Source organism: Chroicocephalus ridibundus, chromosome 4 (genome assembly GCF_963924245.1).
Source record: "Chroicocephalus ridibundus chromosome 4, bChrRid1.1, whole genome shotgun sequence".
Taxonomy (NCBI): domain Eukaryota; kingdom Metazoa; phylum Chordata; class Aves; order Charadriiformes; family Laridae; genus Chroicocephalus; species Chroicocephalus ridibundus.
Window position 1 is genome coordinate 73,437,845 of NC_086287.1, and position 21,080 is coordinate 73,458,924.

The 21,080-nt window shown below is 44.6% G+C and overlaps 1 protein-coding gene across 5 annotated transcripts in view; it reads left to right on the forward strand.

Annotated features, from left to right (window-relative positions):
- CTCF (CCCTC-binding factor) overlaps positions 1-21,080 on the forward strand; it is a 39,457-nt gene that overhangs the window by 7,138 nt on the left and 11,239 nt on the right. For 2 of the 5 annotated variants that reach the window (XM_063334070.1, XM_063334073.1), the window contains exons 2-3: positions 18,618-19,410; positions 20,087-20,257. In XM_063334070.1, the coding sequence (XP_063190140.1) occupies positions 18,630-19,410; positions 20,087-20,257 (952 nt within the window). In that variant the 5' untranslated portion in view covers positions 18,618-18,629. Of the gene's footprint in view, positions 1-1,427; positions 1,541-18,617; positions 19,411-20,086; positions 20,258-21,080 lie in introns of those variants that run through there. The other 3 variants (XM_063334069.1, XM_063334071.1, XM_063334068.1) reach the window with 3 other exon arrangements.

Consider the following 21,080-nt stretch of genomic DNA (forward strand, 5'->3'; position numbering starts at 1 on the left):
TTGTCAGAAGGCGAATAGGGTCGCTCTGCTGCTGCCGCTTGTGTTCTCTGCAGAAATTCCATCTGTGGCCAGCGGGATTGCTATTCTGTGGCGTGGCTCCGAGCACTCGCACAAGGCCAGGTTTTTAGGTAGATGCAGTGAGTTTTGTGGTGAGCCTGTAGCATGTAGGAGGAAGAAACGTGGAAAACACACCACTACGGATAGAAAACCTGTTTTGGTAAGAGACTGTGGAGACACTGGAGGTTCGGAAAGGGATCAGCAGGTCCAGAGTACTAAGATCCCTAATCTGATGGCTGGGTGCTGGGATGAGGGTGGTAAACCACAGACATGACTGATACTGCTCTCCCTATGCCGCCTTTCCTGCCTGAGCTTTTGGAGACGGACTGCTGGACTAGGTGGACACTGATCTGTCCTTGCAGGGCATTTTTTTTTTAGTTACCATTGGAGAAAGGAATTTCTTTTTTATCCCCAACTTGTATAAAAGCTATACAAGTGAATGTACAGCTCTTGTTACGTTGGGAATAGGAGCAAAGCATTTAGGAAAGTAAAAGCTATGGTTTCCCTGGAAAATCAAGTTGGCTTGCATCGGGACTGTTGTGACCTCATCTCCTTCCACTTGTGTGCTGGCAATTGCGTCACCAGGCAGCGAGTTGCTCAGCTGAATTTGCTTCCTGTGTGTGGCCGTGTCCCAAATAAAAGGTGGGGGGCAACTAGATATAAGTGGATGTGGAAAAACTGCGGCCCTCAGTTTGATTTAAGCCTTTGTGGAACCATACCTTAAAATATTTTGGGGTAAGTAGAGGCTTTCTGAAAAGGTAGTTGAGACCACAAGTACTAATGGCAACATTTGGATATTTGTAAACATTTTTTACTCTTTTGGAATAGAGCAGTAAACTTTGCCGTACGTTTAAAATCACTGTCAAGGGAATTGAATTCTCCCATTGTTCAATGATGAAAGAGACCTCGTTGCTCTGGACTGGCTCCTGGAAGAGCTTTTCACCGCTGTGGAACCAGTAGTGATTTTTGGCCAATTACTTCACCTTCTTGTGTGTTTTTTTTTCTGTCTCCTTGTATTCAATTTGCAAAGCTCTTTCCTTGAAACCACCTCTAACATCCAGAGGTTTAAAATGAAAGCAGGAAATGCTACTAAATTAAAAATGCCCCCCCTGGTACTTGACATAAATGTAACAATACTACGTTTTAAAACAGGAACCTTCTGCTATGTGCTAAACTGTTTGCAGTGGAGGTGCAATATAAACTTTAGTTTTGTTCTCCCAGTATGTACTGCGAGAGAACCCTTTAATTCTCCCTCACTTCAGGAGTTTTCAGATTACAGATTGGGAAAAAAAAAATCAAATTCTTGAAGGGTAGTACTTTCAGTCAAATCTTATCAGATTATTAAAACCTTTTTTCTTTTCTTTTTGGAGGATGGAAGAAGTTAGTGTTATCCAGCATTCCTGCTGAGTATATAACTGACTGCCATTTCTGATCTTTGAAGAGAGATTTATCGCTTCCTGTGGCAATACTGAATACTCAAAAGGTACTTATTGATTACTTGATCTTTGCCTGCCTTCCATATTAACGCACTCCTCTCCTTCCTGCTCAGGAATGGCTGCTGTTGACTCCTACTGCTCTGAGCTACTGGAGCATTATATGAGCTCAGAGTAGTTTATACTTGGCTCCTGTAGTGAGTATGGAAATAGTTTTGTCCTGTTGAAGCAGCTGTGTCCTTTCCCTGTTCTACCAGCATTTTGACCTACATGAAGAAGAATTTGGCAGCTTCTGTGACAGTGTGATGGAGCAGAATATCAAATATTCAGATGTCAGACTTGTCTGACATGACATCTGTAATGGTTTTGGAGACATCTGCTTTGAGTGGCTTGTGCAAACAAATCCTTAGGGATGTTTTCTCCAGCTCCACAAGATTCAAAGCAGGGAGACAGCACTGAATGTTTGTCCTGCTGTGTTATCAGTCTGTCTCTCCCTGGTTAGAAGTACTTGACCCAGTGCAGTTGCTGGTCGATACGATGTTTTACCGTTTGTTCTTGTCCCAGAGCTGCCTTTTCAAATGGGTTGTCCTGTGCTGGCAGCCAGGGAGCCTTTTCAGCCACCTTCTGGCACCTGAGATGCAGCCTCTTGTTAAGATTCTGAAGAAAAGAGCATGTGGTAGTCCTCCTTTCTTCAAAGACAGATTTTTCTTTTTTATTAGTTTGGATTTACTCATTGTTGTCCTGAGTTTTCTCCTGCAAATTAAGAAAAAACAGTAGGGAGGTTGCTTGTCAGTACTGTGTCCACCTTTTTTGTCTGAATTTCATATAGGAGTCTTGTCTGATGTTGGTCTTTGTGTAGCCCCTCTTTGACTTCATATCACATGTGGGTTTTTCTCTCCTAAACAATGAAACACTAAGCCTGTGCTTTTCTAATGCTGTTCTCTTAAATTAAATTCTAGGTAGCTTTGTACGTCCATTTCTCCAAAAGTGCACGTTGCTAGTAAATTGCCAAGAATGACACTTCGTTGTTTTGTATTTGAAGTTTAAGTAGATCCTTCATTTTATATAGTGCCAGAGAATGGTAAAATAGTTCGGGTTGGAAGGGACTTCTTGTCTCTGGGGAGACCTTGTAGCAGCTTTCCAGTATCTGAAGGGGGCCTACAAGAAAGCTGGGGAGGGACTTTTTACAAGGGCACGTAGTGACAGGACGAGGGGTAACAGTTTCAAACTGGAAGAGGGGAGATTTAGCTGAGATCTGAGGCAGAAATTGTTTGCTGTGAGGGTGGTGAGCCCCTGGCCCAGGTTGCCCAGAGAAGCTGTGGCTGCCCCATCCCTGGAGGGGTTCAAGGCCAGGCTGGACGGGGCTTGGAGCAACGTGGTGTGGTGGGAGGTGTCCCTGCCCAGGGCAGGGGGTGGCACTGGGTGGGCTTTAAGGTCCCTTCCAACCCAAACCATCCTGTGATTCTATGGTTCTTATGGTAGCCTGGTTCCACCCCTGGCTTAATGTAGGGTCAGCTCTGAAGTTAGATGAGGTTGTTTAGGGTTGTATTTTCAATAGCTGAAAATATACTTGTTACCGTAACAGAAGTAGGCTATCTTTCCAGTAAAGGAAGATAGGAGTGGCTTTTCTTCCCTCTGGGACATTACCATGGAGGGGATTGGAACAAGTACGCCTTGCGATTTTGAAATATGCAGCGCTGGGAAACTTTGCTCCTTGGGTTGTACCTGAATAGGCTGATGTTCCTCGAGTGGTGTCCGAGTTGCTTGCTTTAAACCTCCATGAAGCTGTTTCCTTGTGGAGTCAATACCTTGTGAAAAGAGAAGGGTGATGGCTGTGCTTTTCATTAACCCACCAGCAGTTGTACTCTGCAGGCATCCCTGTAAACTGGCCTGAATTTGTGTTGTCTGTAGTGTGGAAAAGAGCAACAATTATTGCTGTTTTATTTCTCTCTTCCCCTACTAAGAGGGTGGGTATAATCTTGATTTGAAACAGATCTCTCTGCTGTTAAGTCAGTTGCCAATCAGAAGGTTAGGTTTTGAAAATTAGAAGAAAACAATTTCTCATTTCAAAATTTCAGGAAGCCCAAAGTTCGGATAAAAGAATAGCAGTAGATAAAAGGATGTTTCCATTCAATTAGATGTGCTCTGTTGAAGAGTCCTGGTGTGTTTTTGTCTGGTGACGAAACTTCCGAGATGATACAGTTCCATGCGGGAGGTGTTCCCTTTGCATCAAGTGTCTTCTGAATGGAAAAGTCCTTTGCTCTTAAGTCTTTTTGGTGTTAATTTACAAGTTTTTAAGTTTTAGGAAATAGCAGTCTTCTCTGGGGTTACAAGTCAGGAATAAAAACGCAGCTACTGTTTTATATGCCTACCACTGCTGCGCGTGAGCTCTCATCAGCACAGAACCTGGCAAGGATGCGGCTTGCGTCAGCGGTTTGATGTGCCCTTCGCAGTGGAGCACAGCCCGTGTTATTCTCTGAGCATCCCCTTCTCTGGTCGGTCAATGTATATAGCATATGTGATTTTTTTTTTTTTTTTTACAGAGTAAGTGTTAAGTGAGAAGAGATCAATTCCAAACACTTTTTTAAAAGTTCGTTATCACTGAGCATCCACAGCTCCAGCAAACTTCTTATCGGTAGTGCTCTTTGAAGCTGATAAACAATTAAAAATAGACTTGCCAAGGAAAAAATGCAGGCAGAACCCAGACTTGAGTGCCCTGTACTAAAGAAATGACAGAAGAACTAGGGGGGAGGTGTGGGGGGGAAGTACTTAAATTCGAAGGGCGTAGAACCAGTGTGAAATTCAACACTGCTTGGCCCGCATCAGTGAGTGCAGCAGGAATATGTGCCTCGCTTGAGAATGACTCCTGCGGAGCTGCTTGCCGTTCCCAGGGTTTTTAGCATGTATGCCCCTTGAGGACTGAAAAGGAGTACGGATGAGAAATAACGTGCTGTCTTGTAAATATTGTCGTTCTGTATATGTGACTATTTTAAGCTCTTAATTGAGTAGCGTAATGAAGCTAGGTTCACAACTCTTCAATGAGCCCAGGCTGTTCTTCCTCGCAGTAACAAGGTTAGAAGTCTGTTAGAGCTGATTTTGTTACTTCGTTGATAGTGTTACTTGCTGCATTGACAGAATGTAACGGGTTATACTTGCTCTAATTTACACCCCTTTAACAATAAAAACTCCTTTTGGGTGGTGCTTTGGTATTCGGCAGCACAGGAGGAAAAGGACATGTGAAGTAGGCATAACTGACTCCAAAATGTCAGACTGCACTCGTAATTCGACATGAGGCATACAGGGTGTTAGGTTGTCAGAACTGTAAATGCTAAAGAGTTTTAGAAGAGGTAGAGAGAAGAGTTTGTAAAAATGAGTTCATTCTTCCTGGTAAAAAGTATTAAAGACAATTAAAATAGTCTTTTGGTTTTGTTTAAGGCATTTTTTGCTAAGTGAAGGGGTACTCAAGCAGTTATCAGTGCTATTCTTCTTAGAGGTGTGGGACTACACATTTTCTGTTAAACAAGCATTAAACATTCAAACAGTACCTTTTTTTTCTCCCCCCCTTCTCTTCCCTTTCTCTTTTATGTAGTTTCACTAGTACGACTCATCTGTTCTGTTCCAGAGTGTGTTCTGACATCAAGAGCTGCATGAAGAATAGCCAGCATGAAGAGAACAAATCAGTCCAGGCAGAAGTGCAGAAGCGTCAAGAACATAAATGTAAATTAAGGGGTTTTAAAGCGTGGTATGTGTTCCATGCTGAGGCAGTAGTTTCCTGAACACTTAAAGCTTAGACTCTGCTGGAAGGAACCCTCTTGCCGTGCTTCTCTTTTGGCTGGCCTGAGTGTTTGGGGCACACCAGAGACCTGGTCTGGATGGAAATAAGTATCTTTTTGGCTGGGTGAGTTCTGGCCTGGATTAGTTTCCTGACCAGTTAGCTGCCGTCTTAAAAATGCTTGGGCTAACGTGAGGAATAGTCGGGGTGCTGTGGGTGGAAACAAGTGGGCAGTTTAAAGGCAGGGATGGCTTCTCTGGCAGAGTTAGCATGTTTGAAAATAAGGCCTTACTCCTGGTGGAAAGGGATTTTTTTTTTTTTCCTCCAAGGTTAAGTGCCTTTGTGGGAATTTGCTTTTTGCTTCATCTGCTTTGAAGGTTGACTGTAATGGCACTTCTAAGGCTTGGTGTATGAGAATATTTGGAACATGAGTCCAAAGGAATTAGATGTGCGTATAAAATAGATTAAAATGCTTCAGACTTTAGCGTGAGGACCACTGTCTGGGGTTCACCTGGGTTTGATTCTGTTTACATCTGGTCCAACTTTTATTAATTCAGATTAACTTTTCTGCGATCTGTGATTCAAAAGCAAAAATGACTTCATTTAGGCTCCGTGAGTCTCTCTTGTCCACCACCCTTCTTCCTCCCATAGGTGTTTCCAAAACTCTCCTGGAATTTCCTGTCCCTGCTGCAACAACAGTAGACTACACCTCTGAACTTGACAGCCTGACATTAAGTTAAGTAGCACGGACTTTAGTTTTCCTCATATGCAGCAGGGTGTAATTTTTCAGGTGACTAATAGTTACTGCACGGGCAGCTGTTGTTTGGAGGGGTAGGACCCGTGCTACTGTCCCAGGGATGAGCGCCTTCCACTCATCTTGATTTGAAGCCTGAATTCCCTTGTCCAGGCCGAGTATTGCTAATTAATGAGTCCTTGTGCAAAGATAAAAGGAAGAGCTGTGCCCCAAAAACTTCTTCTTGGATACTTGTTCATCCAGGTGAAGCCTTAGAGGAAAACAAAATCCAAATACCCGTAGCTTATTATGAAGTCTGCAGAATGCCATGAAACTTGTTGCGCTGGTCTCTTTTCAGGTGTGGTAGTTTTGATATCATGCAATGCTGCATCAGATGGCCAAAGAATCCTGCTCTGCTCAGCCTGATCTTGCAGAAACACCTTTTTTTACTGTTAGCACTTTGCTAACAGCCTAAATGAAAGCCTAAATTAATGAGGGGGGGGAAATGACGACAAATACTCGTTGATAAACCTATTAACCTTTTCCAGTACCTGCCTATGCTATTAGACTTCACTTTTTGTAGTAATGGGTTTTACAGGTTGTTTTAACCCGAAATAGTTTTCTGTTGTTCAATTTATTACCCTCAAGTATTCCAGTGGTCTTTTGTGAGCTCCTTCATCACTGGTATATTCTGAAGAACTGTAAAGGGGAGGGACTGATTAGTTTTATGATCCCGCATCAGCTGAAAGTTAATTCCTCTGTGACTGCTACTTTTAAATTGTAAACCTTTCTGTATTTTACACCTGATAAAATTGCATGTGTGTCCTACTGAAATGAACTGTCAGGTTAGCAAAATAGAAAGTCTTTCTTAATATTTTAAAAAGGCAAACATTTAAAAAAAAAAGGTTGATATGGAAATGTTTAATTCACGTTTCCCCACTTTCACTAGAGAAATCTGTGTGTGACTAAAGAACTAGTGTCATCTAGTGAGACTGCACTAGCAGTTATTGGAAGAAATAGGGAAAATTGAAAACTAAAATTTAAAAGAATGTTAGATAGGAATGAAAGGAGACATGAAGGAAGAATAGAACAAGGTTTAAGAATAAGAATATTTACTAAAATTGTCCTACTGCCTTCTCAATAAAACTTCTCCACATCTAAAGGAAAAGCAAGGAGGAAAAAAATTGTACTTCCAGAAATAAAGCTGGAATGCTTCCACCAGACTGCCTTCTTAAGGCATACCGTGTCAAGTTCAAAGTTGATTATAGCCCGAGTGACTTGAATACGTGTGAGATTTGTTGTCTGTAACTATTATTATTATTCACAATGCAAGTTTCAGGCAGTTGATGTGACTGTATTTTGCTTTCCTCTGAGCTGTAGGCTACAGCTTGTTATGGCAGAATTAACAGTGTTACTTCTGGAAGAGCTGTGATTCTGGGGCCTTTTGCCGCTGTTGGGTGCAAGAATTAAGAGGGAGCTTGTTCCACAAACAGCCGAGGAAAGATATGGAATTGAGTTTCCTTCTGTTTTGCTGGGGAACGTGTCTTCCCATTAGTTCTTGAACCCAAGTAACAGGTTAAATTTATCCTGAGTAACTGCAGAAAACCACAGGTGTGTGCTGCTCGCTGACTACAAAGTAAGGGTTGGTGCTGACGGAAGGTTCTCATCTTTTTGAATTATTTCATGAGACGTGATGAATGTTTGAAAGAGCTCTGCTAAGATCCCTGGGCAGGAGCGGCAACTAGGAAGATTACTTCTGTAGGTCACAGAAAGAGGAAAAAAAAAAAAAGAAAAAGCAAAAGAAAAAAAAAAGGCTGGAGGTAGTTGTAGAAATGTCATGGGATGCATTTTGATTTTAATTCTCCGCCAAGCTAGCCGTGGGTAATGAATGTCCTGTAGCCGGGGAGATGGCTTGGCTGTGCTCTTAGGAGCTCGTAAGGGTAAAAGATAAAGATGACTTTTGATAACATCTGTCCCAAAGTGTGCTACCTTCATGGAAGTGGAAGTAAAAGGTAACTTTGGTTCGCTATTAACAACTAATTGAATGAACTAGTAGTGTGTGGGTTTGATCATGGTTAAATGCTATTGTGTTTAAACAGGAAGGCGCCCACAAACTGACTGTGACCCAGAGGGTTGCAGGATGCTTGGGAGAGAGCGATTTCGCTGTAGTGTGTACTTGGTGGATGGCAGGATGGCACAGAGCGGAGGGACCCAGCTCACTGTAGCCACCAGCTTCTGGGGTACGAGGTTCTTGGCGCTATGGTTTGCGTAGAGCTTTAAGCTGGAACTGCTGCTTGAGGTGGCCCTGGCGCTCTTAACCTGCCGCCGTATCTCTGTCTGCCCAAGCATTTGTGTGGGGAATCGGATCGGGAACTGAACGTGTTCTAACATAATGAATTGGTTTTCCCTGGATTAGTTTTCAGCTGGAATTAGTTCTCGATTGATTTCATTACAGTGAGTGAATTATTCCATCGATGCAAAGGAAGGGAAAAGGTGAGAGCAGCTCTTTTGGCAGCAGGGCTGTGTTTTCCTCTTACAGGGGTTATGAAACCATTATGCAAGTTAAGAATCTGCTCTCCTGTCTGGTTAATGGGGAGAAAGGTGGGTTCCTCTAGATGGTAATTTAGTGTAGGGATCCACTTAAAAGCTTTGAATGACTCTGGAAGAATGTGCTCTTCTCCCTGCCCTGTTTTGGGAGGTCAGCCTTCCAGCACGGGCACCTGCGTGAGGTAACCACCAACAGGACTTCAAATGCTGCCAAAACTGGCTCTCTGTATCCAAGTCCTTTGCGGGGCCAGTATTTAAGGAAACCATACTTCTACAACTATGTGCTTGCAGTTGCAGCTGTCGTTCCTGTAGCTTTTTTACATATTTCTTGGGGCTTCACATTGACAGGCCCCTTTTCATACGTAGAAAAAGCACTTTATTAACCCGTGATGAAGTTTGTTCCTCTGTTCTAAGTTTTTTGCTTTTCCTTGCTCTCTCCAAGATGCTAAAATATTTCTCATAGTACTTGCTTAATAGTGGATTAATGAGACTGCCTTTTTAATGTAAAGCTGTAATAAATGTTCGTGAGGTAGTATATTTGATTATTTTTTTTGTTTCGTTTTCAGTGCCAGTCTTGTAAGTGGCAGGGAGGAAATAGCTGGAGATGGGCATAGCAGTAATAACCAGTGGATATGGAATTTTAACGCAGTAGGCAAATGAAAGCTTTAAGTTTCCAGCATGAGAAAATCGCTTAATAAAAGAAACTTATCCCAGCGTTCTAGTTCCTGCTGTTGGTAGTAAGTCTTTCATGTTTTGTGTGTGATAGCACCATGAAAATATCCCGCCCCAAGTTGTTCATGGGATGCTACCTGCTCCTTAAAGTTCTGTGGGCTTTGTCAAGTAGTTTTGTGTTCCTAGGTTTATTTTTAAAAGAAAAAACAGGGGAAAAAGCCCGTTTGGATCCAGCTGAGCACCTTCTCTTGAGTGTAGTGCCATGGCTGAACTACCTCTAGAACCACCTTGAGCTGAGCAGCTTTGCAGCCGTGTTTGTGAAGCGCAGAGACCAAACTAACAAACTCTTCTTGGGGGTGCATGGCCTTTACATAGAGCTCTTCAAGCATCTTCCTACCGCTTTCCCCACTGCGTCAGGATTTGTTTGATTCTAGTGCCACACTGTGTGGAGAACAAGAATTGGCGTGATTTTAAGTCGCGAGAGGGGATCTTTGAGAAGGGGTTGCACATACATCTTGTTCATATTTTGGATTTGTTGCTCATCTAGGGGTACTGCTGATACGCCCAGGAGATTGGGAGCAATTAATAGTGAATAAGAGCAGCGCTAGGAAAGGCTGTACGTAATGCCTTGTGTTTGAATGAGATGAATGCCTTCATCTCTTTATCAGGGAAGGCCTACAAGAGGCAATGGAAAGGCTGTGCCTACCTGTTAAACTGCCTTATTTTTGACTGTGCTTAGTTGGAAGGTGTTTCAGAAGAAAGATGTGGCTGTTTCATGATGGGGAAGGAGAACGGCCCAGTACTCCTGCGGTTACTTTGCATCTGCTGATGTCCTTAAATACATACATAGACATGCATAGTGACTGCAAGCAGGGGAAAAATAAAATTTTAAAATGCCCATTTGTCTAGAAACCCTGTTTGGTGTAATGTTTTGGTTTGTTGGTTTTGTTTTTTTTTTTTTTTAAATCTTTCTCTTGCGTTAAGTGGCAGAAATACTGCATAACTGTAGACTCTTAGGTGGGGTTTTTGCTTATTCCTCTCTTCAGCTTTCAGAGGTTCACAGAACATGCAGGAGAAACGTTAAGTCTCCCATGTTGTAACATAATGCTTTATTTCCACTTCTGTATCAATTTTAATAAGTGGCTAATCCGTTAGTGTCAAAGCCATGATGATTTTGGAGTGGGATGTGCCAAAGTCTGAGCGTATTGCAGGGTTGGGGCTTTTTGCTTGCTCTAATGTAGCTGCTGATATTTTCATTATTTTATGAATGTCAAAAACTTATTGACAGTTAGCATTTGTCTTCATTGTTTCTATTGATTTTTTTTAACTACTTCTCCCCCACCCCGAGTGAACTGTATATTGCAGCACTAAATCTAGTTTTCAGTTTCTTTGAGTGTCCCACAGTTTTTAATGATGCTGTGCCTTGTTTGGCAAAAAAATAAATATTTTGCTGTTGTTTGGTCCATGAAGCTTGATGCAGTTCAGGGTTTGTTTGATTAACACTGGCTATGAGGCAGGCAAATGCCTCTTCCTGGCAGTAGCTTTATTATAAATAACCCAGCGAAAAATGCAATGGCACCGGCCATCTTAATATATTAACATCTGTCTCTGGGTTTGTACTATCTGCATTGACATTTACAGCAAGTTGTCTTTGATGCTTCTACAATTAAAATTTTGTAGGATTCCATTAATTGAATGCTCTGTCTCAGTCATTTTGTGTTGACCTGAGGGGTTTTGTCAGCCGTGCTGTACTGGAAGTGTTCTTAAATCATGTTCCTGAAGGTGAAGAGTTTATACCTTCACGACAAATGCTTTGCTGGTGAAGTGGGAGGCTTTTGGAAGGGACTGAGAGTGGCAAAATGTTGTGTCACAGTTTGGCTGAGACTTTCTCCTGTGCTGCAGTCAGTAGAGCTTCTTGGCTTTAAATTACTTTAGTCTTAATCAACCTTTTGATTTCTTTTGGAATACAGATGTCAGCTATATCAAATACATACCCCGTCTTATTTCTGTCCGTTTCAGTTTTTCAGACGAGCTGCCTGTGAATTATTTGAGAAAGCTTAGGGCTGTTGTTTGGATGTCACAACTTTTTTACCTGGCTAATTGGGTTGAGCTGTTTGGTGACGCAGTGTGTCTCGTTTGAGTCGGCAGAGCCTGTTGAGCGAGCATGTGTGTAAAGACTGGCTTGAGCTATTATTTTGGATGTGTTTTGGTCTTTCCTTGGTCACTCTCCTTCTGGAAGTTCTTTTGGTTTTTTTTTTTTTAGTCTTGATTTACTAAATCCTCTTCTGTTAACCTGCTGCTTCGTTTTCCTGTTTAGATTCAGTCATTGTGAAACTAAGCTATTGGTATAAGGTACAGTAACTGGTAGGAAGAGAGCTGAAAATAAAAGCCAGAAATAAAAGGTTGGGAGAATGGTAAGAGAAAATATGTTCAGTTTTTATTCCTAGCGTTCTGCTATAATGGTCTTAGTTGTAGCAAAAGACACGTGTTCTCTGAAATATCGGAAACTTTTTCTCAGAACTTGGCTGGATAATTTTTAGGACTGTAACTCTGTAAAAACTTGAAGATCTGCTTTTGTTAAAATTAGTGGAAATGGAAAATCCTCAGCAAGCTGCAGGATCACATCCAGTGAATTGACAGTATCTTCTGGTGACTCCTCCAATAAATACAAAACTTTAATCTAAAGCCCGCTTTGTAAAGGAGGAGGATTAAGTTGGGAAAAAAATAATAGAGAAAGGAGAAAGGCTAGCAAATGCTTTAAGACAGAGTGATCGAGAAGTGAAATGGAGAGGCAGCGCAAAGCTCGCCACGGTGGAGGTGGAGAGTCTCTCCAGAGAGACGGTTTGACAGGAGAGAGCCCCTACGTTTTCCCGAGTCCCCGTCCCTCTCTTAAGGCCATCCTGTGTTCCCATTTTAATTTGAAACCCCACACTTTCTTGGGAAAGAAATCTTGGCAGCATGATAAGGTTTTTGAACTGGCTAGGACATCAATCAAGACTCCAGTATATTTCTGTAATTTTTATGGTAAGTGGTTAATACAACCTGGAGTAGTTTATAGTATTTTTTTTTTAAATACCGTAACACTTCCCTCGCTGGCAAGAGCAGTCGTTTTCAGTTTAATTTACTGAAAGGAGCGGACGGTTGCGCGCAGCGTGGTGTAGGCAGGAGGAAGTGCTGATCCGGGTGGATTTTGGGGCCGGGGAGGTGGGAGGCAAGCTGGGCGAGTGGAGGAGGAGGTGGCAGGAGCCGGGCCCTGCAGTGCGAGCTGCTCGCCGCTGGAGGACAGCCGCGCTCCGCCGGGTCTGCCTTCTGCAGGAGGGGCTGACAGAAGCGACAGGTAGCTCCGGGGTTAGAGAGAAGGGTCTCTTGTTTTAGAGAGGGAGCTGGAAGAAATAGGGGGTGTCTTAGTTTCTTTACTGAATGGTTGTAAGAGTCCTACTTATGTACACCCCTCGTTGTGAGCATCCTTTGAACAAAGTCTTCGTAGAATCATAGAATGGTTCGGGTTGGAAGGGACCTTAAAGCCCACCCAGTGCCACCCCCTGCCCTGGGCAGGGACACCTCCCACCAGACCAGGTTGCTCCAAGCCCCGTCCAGCCTGGCCTTGAACACCTCCAGGAATGGGGCAGCCACAGCTTCTCTGGGCAACCTGGGCCAGGGGCTCACCACCCTCAGAGTGAAAAATTTCTTCCTGAGATCTCAGCTAAATCTCCCCTCGTCCAGTTTAAACCCCTTCCCCCTCGTCCCATGGCTCCCCTCCCTGATCCAGAGCCCCTCCCCAGCTTTCCTGGAGCCCCTTTAGGGACTGGCAGGGGCTGGAAGGTCTCCCCGGAGCCTTCTCTTCTCCGGGCTGAACCCCCCCAGCTCTCTCAGCCTGTCCTCCCAGCAGAGGGGCTCCAGCCCTCCCAGCATCTCCGTGGCCCTCCTCCCTTTGGTCTCAGTGTAAGCCTGTGTTCCTTGGCTGGCAAACTTTTCCTGACAACATGAGCCATATCCCAAAGTGTCTATGTGTATGAGCGAGTGACCTCTTCCTTGGTGGACACAGGATTTTCTGGTGTGTGAGTCTGAGATGATGCCTTCCTACCACTCCACTGGAGGACCTGCTTCTGCAAGATCCTACAGGACACTGGCAAATCTTGGCCTGTTGGCTTGCTTTCAGGTGACTTAGCAAGCTTGTTACTGACTTTGATATCGGCAATTATGGTGAAGGTCTTTATGAGGGTCCCCCCTTTGCTCAGAGCTGCCTGTGCTTGTGGCGAGGTTGCTTACCTTCACTCTGCAAGGCAACGAAACGGAATTGCATTAGCTCTGCAGATGGGCTTTTGCCATTTTCCCCCTCCATCTTAATTCTTTCGTTATTACCCCCTGTAGCCATTTACCACATTTCTATAGTTTTGTTTAGTTCTGTCCTTCCTTTTCTTTTTCAGAGACTTTCGGTCACCTGAAAAGGCTTCTCCCCTCCTCTCTCTCTCTGCAAGTACTTGAGATAATTGAAAAACAGTTTGCTCCGATTTATTTGCAGTTGCTATAGGCCAAAGACCAGCGCACTGTTCTGCTCGCCTGCTGGCTAGTGTTAAGTACTTACATCATCCTGTGTACTTCAGCTGTTTGTCCATATGGATTTGCTCGGACTTGAAAAGCTGATGGGTGGTGAAGGAAAGGAGAGGCCGGATCCCTGCAGGGTGAGCACACGAAGCCATATGTCGGCATTCCTGGGTATCTGGTGCCCCCTGCAGACTGCTGCTGCCTGCGACAGCCCGAATATCAAGAGTGCACGTTAATAGATGTCCTTAGTCTGAGCAGGCTGAAGAACAACACGAGCTGTGCTGTCCTCCCAGAGCAGAAGTGGAGCATATACATAAAGGCAGCAGAGTAAAAGCAAGGATTCTCTAAAAATAACAATTGCATCTCTTGTAATCCTTAGAGCTAATGAATCATAGAATCTTCATGGTTGGAAAGAACCTTTGAGAGCAGAGTCCAACCATACACACACAAAAAACCCCTACGATCTCTGTCACTAGAGCATGCCCTGAAATGCCAAATCTACATGTTTCTTAAATACCTCTAGGGATGGTGACTCAACCACCTCCCTGGGCAGCCTGTTCCAGTGCCTGACCACTCTTTCAGTAAAGTAATTCTTCCTAATATCTAATCTAAACCTCCCCTGCCGCAACTTCAGACCATTTCCTCTGGTCTTGTCATTATTCACCTGGGAGAAGAGGCCAACACCCACCTCTCTCCAACCTCCTTTCAGGTAGTTGTAGAGAGCAGTGAGGTCTCCCCTCAGCCTCCTCTTCTCCAAGCTAAACATGCCCAGCTCCCTCAGCCTCTCCTCATATGACTTGGTCTCCAGACCCCTCACCAGCCTGGTAGCTCTCCTCTGGACACGCTCCAGCACTTCAATGTCCCTCTTGTACAGAGAGGTCCAGAACTGAACACAGTACTTGAGGGGAGGCCTCACCAGTGCCGAGTACAGAGGCATGATCAATTCCGTATTCCTGCTGGCCATGCTATTCCTGATACAAGCCAGAATGCTGTTGGCCTTCTTGGCCACCTGGGCACACTGCTGGTTCATGTTAAGCTGGCCGTCCACCAGCACCCCCAGGTCCTTTTCTGCTGGGCAGCTTTCCAGCCACTCTTACCCAAGCCTGTAGCGTTGCTTGGGGTTGTTGTGACCGAAATGCAGGACCTGGCACTTGGCCTTTTTAAACCTCATACAGCTGGCCTTGGCCCATCGATCCAGCCTGTGCAGGTCCCTCTGTAGAGCCTTCCTACCTTCAAGCAGATCAACTCTCCCACCTAGTTTGGTGTCATCTGCAAACTTACTGAGGGTGCACTCAATCCCCTCATCCAGATCATTGATAAAGATGTTAAACAAAACTGGCCCCAGAACTGAGCCCTGAGGGACACCACTGGTGACAGGCCACCAAGAAGATTTTGCCCCATTAATCACAACTCTCTGGGCGTGGCCATCCAGCCAGTTTTTAACCCAGCGAAGAGTACACTTGTCCATGCCATGATTCGTTAGCTTCTCCAGGAGAATGCTGTGGGGGATGGTGTCAAAGGCCTTGCCAAAGTCCAGATAGACAATGTCCACAGCCTTCCCTGTATCCAGAAGGCGGGTCACATGGTCATAGAAAGAGATCAGGTTGGTTAAGCAGGACCTCCCTTTCCTAAACCCATGCTGGCTGGCCCTGATCCCTTGGCTGCCCTGCACTTGCCGTGAGAGCTCACTCAAGATGATCCTCTCCATGATCTTTCCTGGTACCGAGGTCAGGCTGACAGGCCTGTAGTTCCCCGGATCCTCCTTCTGACCCTTCTTGTGGATGGGCATCACATTAGCCACCTTCCAGTCATCTGGTACCTCCCCTGTTGACCAGGATTGTTGATAAATGATGGAGGGAGGCTTGGTGAGCTCTCCTGCCAGCTCCCTGGTACTCTTGGGTGAATCCCATCTGGCCCCGTAGACTTGTGTGTGTCTAGGTGCAGAAGCAGATCATCGACTACTTCCTCCTGGATTATGGGTGGGTTGTTCTGCTCTCCATCCTTATCTTCCGTCTCCAGAGGCTGAACCCACTGGGGATAGCTGCTCTGACTATTGAAGATGGAGGCAAAGTAGGTATTAAGTATCTCGGCCTTTTCCTCGTCCTTGGTTGCAACTTTCCCCCCCGCATCCAGTAAGGGATGGAGATTCTCCCTGACTCTCTTCTTGTTGATGTATTTATAAAAACTTTTTTTGTTGTCCTTTACGTTAGTGGCCAGGTTGAGCCCTAGCTGGGATTTTGCCTTCCTAATTTTCTCTCTGTATAACCTAACGAGATCTCTGTACTCCTCCTGAGTTGCCTGTCCCTTCTTGCAAAGGTGGTAAACCCTCCTTTTATTCCTAAGTCCCATCAGAAGTTCCTTGTTCATCCAGGCTGGCCATTTTTCCCCACCTTTAATCTTGTGACACTTGGGGACAGCCTGCTCCTGGGCCTTTAAGATTTCCTTCTTGAAGAGCGTCCAGCCTTCCTGGACCCCTTTGCCCTTCAGGACTGTCTCCCAAGGGACTCTCTCAACCAGTGTCCTGAACTGGCTAAAGTCCGCCCTCCGGAAGTCCAGGGTGGAGGTTTTGCTAACCCCTCTCCTTACATTGCTACGTATTGAAAACTTGACCATTTCATGATCACTAAACCCAAGATGACCTCTGACCACCACATCTCCCACTAGTCCTTCTCTGTTTGTGAACAGTAGGCCTAGCGAGGGACCTCCCCTGGTAGGCTCACCTACCAGTTGTGTCAGGAAGTTATCTCCCATGCACTCGAGGAACCTCCTAGCCTGCCTGCTCTCTGCTGTGTTATATTTCCAGCAGATACTCAGCAGGTTGAAGTCCCCAACCGGAACAAGGGCTGGCGATTGCGAGACTTCAGCCAGCCGCTTATAGAAGACTTCATCTGTCTCCTCATCCTGGACGGGTGGTCTGTAGCATACTCCCAACACAAGATCTCCCTTATTTGCCTTCCCCTTCATCCTTACCCATAAACACTCGACTTTATCATCACTGGAATCTAGCTCTATACAATGAAAACATTCCCTAATGTACACAGCCACACTCCCGCCTCTCCTTCCTTGCCTGTCCCTTCTGAAGAGCTTATAACCATTCATCGCAGCGTGACAGTTATCCCACCACGTTTCCGTGATGGCGACTGCATCATAGCTGTCCTGCTGCACGATGGCTTCCAGCTCATCCCGTTTGTTGCCCATGCTACATGCATTCGTGTAGATGCACTTGAGCTGGGCTACTGATTTCACCCCCGTCCTTGGCCCTTTATCCCTGGGCTCGTTACTAGTGGACCTGGTTTTATCCCCTTCCCGCTTCGATTCCGTCCGAAGATGGGCAGCTGTGTTTCATGGTTATGCACGTAAGCCTGTGTGTTTCACAAATGAGTATGTAAGATTAAGTGTAGCTATTTGAAAGTAGCAGGATGTGGGATGTAAGCGTGGATGTCACAGGACAGGTTAAACATATTCAGTTAGCTGGTCTGAGAGGCCAGTTGATCTAATAGGAAAAAGTGGAAGTCTTATAAAATTTGGACCTGGAATCTCAACTTCATCACAAGTTTTGTAAGGAAACTGACACTTCTGTTACTTGTTTCAGCAGTAAAATTGACTTTGTTACCTTTTTAGCATTTAAGTGAGGGTTATAATAAGTTGTATCCTAATGCAGGAAACGTATTGGACGTGATTGTGGAATATGCTTTCCTTTTCCCAAAGTAAACTACCTGAAACGGAGGTAGACATACAGAATATTCCTTTACTATGACTTTGTCTTTTCCCCCAAGTGAAGATAGTAATAGCTGCAAAATGCTGTTTCTTTTAACCATTATTATTCTTGAAGCAACCTTCCAGCAGCGTGAGAATACAGGAATTTTGTATTTTAGCCTGAGCGCAGAGAAGAACGCTGGATGGTTTGACACGGAGGAAGAATTCACTGTTAGGCTTGTATGCAGTTATCTTCAGAGTTACAGTTAAGGCCCACTTAAATGCTGACCTTCAGTATTGTTTGTTTATGACCATGGATGGATTTAACTCAGGAATCATGAGAAATTAGAGTCCACCAGCTGAGTCCCCATCATTTAAATTGAAATCTGATTTTACCCGAGCCCTGTCTGCCTGCCGCGGCTCGTTCGGCCCGAAGAGGGCACCGTGCATCATCCTCTGCTGTGCTCTGCTTGGGGGCCAGGCGGTGCCCAGAAATGGGAGCCAGAACTGAACTCCAGGCTGCTTACAAAAAAAATATACTCGATTAACTCGATTACGTCCTCCGTATTTGCGTCATTCATAGAAGTTTAAACATACAGGAACTAATAGTTGTTTGACATGAAACAAATGCGACTTAAGTTCTTGTGCTCAGTTTTTGGTGCTTTTTCTTTCTGGAAAAAGTTCTGCAGTTCTCAGATGTAATACTTTTCTTTAAGGTTGGCTTTTTACTTTTTAACAGTACGTTATTTTTGTGGCCTTTAAAATTTATAGCCAAAGGCTGCCTCTGATATTGCTAAGCTGTGTGAAGCGCCTAAAGAAGCTCAACAAGGAATAATAACTGCTGTATGCCTTGCCTGTGGGATTTGCAGTCTTTGAGAAATGGGGATGCACGTATCACTTAATCTCTCCTCCTTGCTTTCCTTCCTTTCCAAGAAACCGGTACAGTTGTCTCACTTTGGGCAGCGTTCTGTGATTGCCTGGGCTTACGGTGCCAATAGGCTGGTGGAGACCTGCAGTTCTCAAATCCTGTTTTCTGAATACGATAGCACTAGATCGTGGCTGTTGAGCTGGTTGGTTTCAGTCAGGCCCCTTGTCCCTCCGTGGGGTTTGTTGTTACGACGAATTGAATGGTGTGCAGCATTCATTCTCTATGTTTTTCCAGCAGGAAGGTGAAATGGAAGGTGAGGCAGTCGAAGCTATTGTGGAGGAATCGGAAACATTTATTAAGGGGAAAGAGAGAAAAACCTATCAAAGACGCCGTGAAGGTGGGCAGGAGGACGATGCTTGTCATATAGCACCAAATCAAGCAGACGGAGGTGAAGTAGTGCAGGATGTCAACAGTGGTGTGCAGATGGTGATGATGGAGCAGCTGGATCCAACTCTTCTTCAAATGAAAACGGAAGTAATGGAAGGTGCAGTGCCTCAAGAAACGGAGGCCACGGTGGATGACACGCAGATCATAACACTTCAGGTTGTTAATATGGAAGAGCAGCCAATAAACCTTGGTGAGCTTCAACTAGTCCAAGTACCTGTACCAGTGACTGTACCTGTTGCCACCACATCTGTGGAAGAACTTCAGGGAGCTTATGAAAATGAGGTTTCCAAAGGAGGCCTGCAAGAGGGAGAGCCCATGATCTGTCACACCCTCCCTTTACCAGAAGGCTTCCAAGTAGTGAAAGTGGGTGCAAACGGGGAGGTGGAGACACTGGAACAAGGTGAACTTCAGCCACAGGAAGATCCCAATTGGCAAAAAGATCCAGACTATCAGCCACCAGCCAAAAAAACAAAGAAAAACAAAAAGAGTAAGCTTCGCTACACTGAGGAAGGCAAAGATGTGGATGTCTCTGTGTACGACTTCGAAGAGGAGCAGCAGGAGGGTTTGTTGTCTGAGGTCAATGCAGAAAAGGTGGTGGGCAATATGAAGCCACCTAAACCAACAAAAATTAAGAAGAAAGGTAAGCTCCCCATCCGCAAGTGGATTGTGAAAACGTATTTGGTGTGGTTGGACCTTGCAATATGATTGGAATGACTGAGTAGATCCAAGAGGGAGTAAAGCTGACGTGCCCAATGTCACTTACTTTTTTATATAAAGTACTCAACCCTGTTGTTTCTTGGGCAAACCTCCCCTCTCCTCCATCTAGGCTGTAAGGGAGTTATTTTCCTCCAGCGTGATGCTGTGGCATTAGTATTCCCATACAACTACAACTGAAAAGATTCTTCTCTCTGCTGTAATGCATATGTAAGAGTTTGTGTATGCGTGGTTTACATCAGGTACCAACGTATAATTAGTTCGGTGGGGTTTTTCTTAACCAATTGCTGGGTAGGGTGGATGGTGCAAAAATACAGCAATATATATATATAAGGTATATTTGATTTTTTTTTTAAAACTGTAAATTGAGGAACCCTTTTTAGCGTGGAGAAGGAACATCGAGTGCTGGCATACTAACGAAAACTGAAACCAAGCCAGCCATAGGCAATGACTGTTCCTGAGGCTAAGCACTTGGATTTAATGGTACATGATGGTTCCTTGTAGTAGTTAGCCAAGAATCTTTCCTTTTACCTGCCCATCTCTTATGTTATGCCGTAGTCCACAGTACTGTCAAGAGTAACGATGATTTCCTTCATGGCTAGGTGTAAAGAAGACATTCCAGTGCGAACTGTGCAGTTACACTTGTCCGCGTCGTTCCAACTTGGACCGCCACATGAAAAGCCACACTGACGAAAGACCACATAAGTGCCATCTCTGTGGCAGGGCTTTCCGGACAGTCACGTTGCTGAGGAACCACCTCAACACTCACACAGGTACTCTTGGTTTTGCCTACATTGTTTTTGTAGGAACTGCTGTTAGAACAGATATAAAACCAGGATGGATCTATCTTGAATCTAATTCCTCTTACGGAACAAGCTAAAAAGGAATAAACCATGTGGTGCTGTTGTTTGTTTCTCATATGAATGTGGTGCTTTTCTTCCTGGCCGGGTCAGGTGCAGAGCTTGTCCTGTACACAGGTATAATAAAACTGATCCTGGGCTTGATCTGAAATTACCTGAAGTTACAGAAATGTTCCGTTTGTCTTGGGCATTAGTCCTTATGTTCTGAGCTTTGTGTTGCCACTGCTGCTTGCAGAAGAGTGAGGTGAGAATGATGCTGGAGCTAAACATAAGGGAATTGAAAATAACAAAAAACCTATCCTGGTTTCAGCTGGGATAGAGTTCACGTTCTTTCTAGTAGCTGCTGTGGTTTGCATTTAGTAGGAGAATAATGCTGGTAATACATACTGGATTAGTTATTGCGAAGTAATGTTTACATTAGTCAAGGACTTTTTCAGCTTCCCGTAGAAGCTGAGAGGGAGCACAGACAGGATGAGCTGCCAAAGGGGATAGTCCATCCCATAGACATCATCCTCAATATGGAAATGGGGGTTGGCTGGGGGGGGTGTGAGTCCGCTATCACTGCTCGGGATGGGCTGGGCAACCAGTCCTTGCGTGGTGAGAGCAACTTGTGCTGTATCGCTTTATTTTGAATATTCTTTTACCGTTATTAGTGTTATTTTCCTCTTCCATTACTGTTCTATTACACTGTCTTTATCTCAGCCCATGAGGTTTTTTTTTCCCCTTTCTCCTCCTT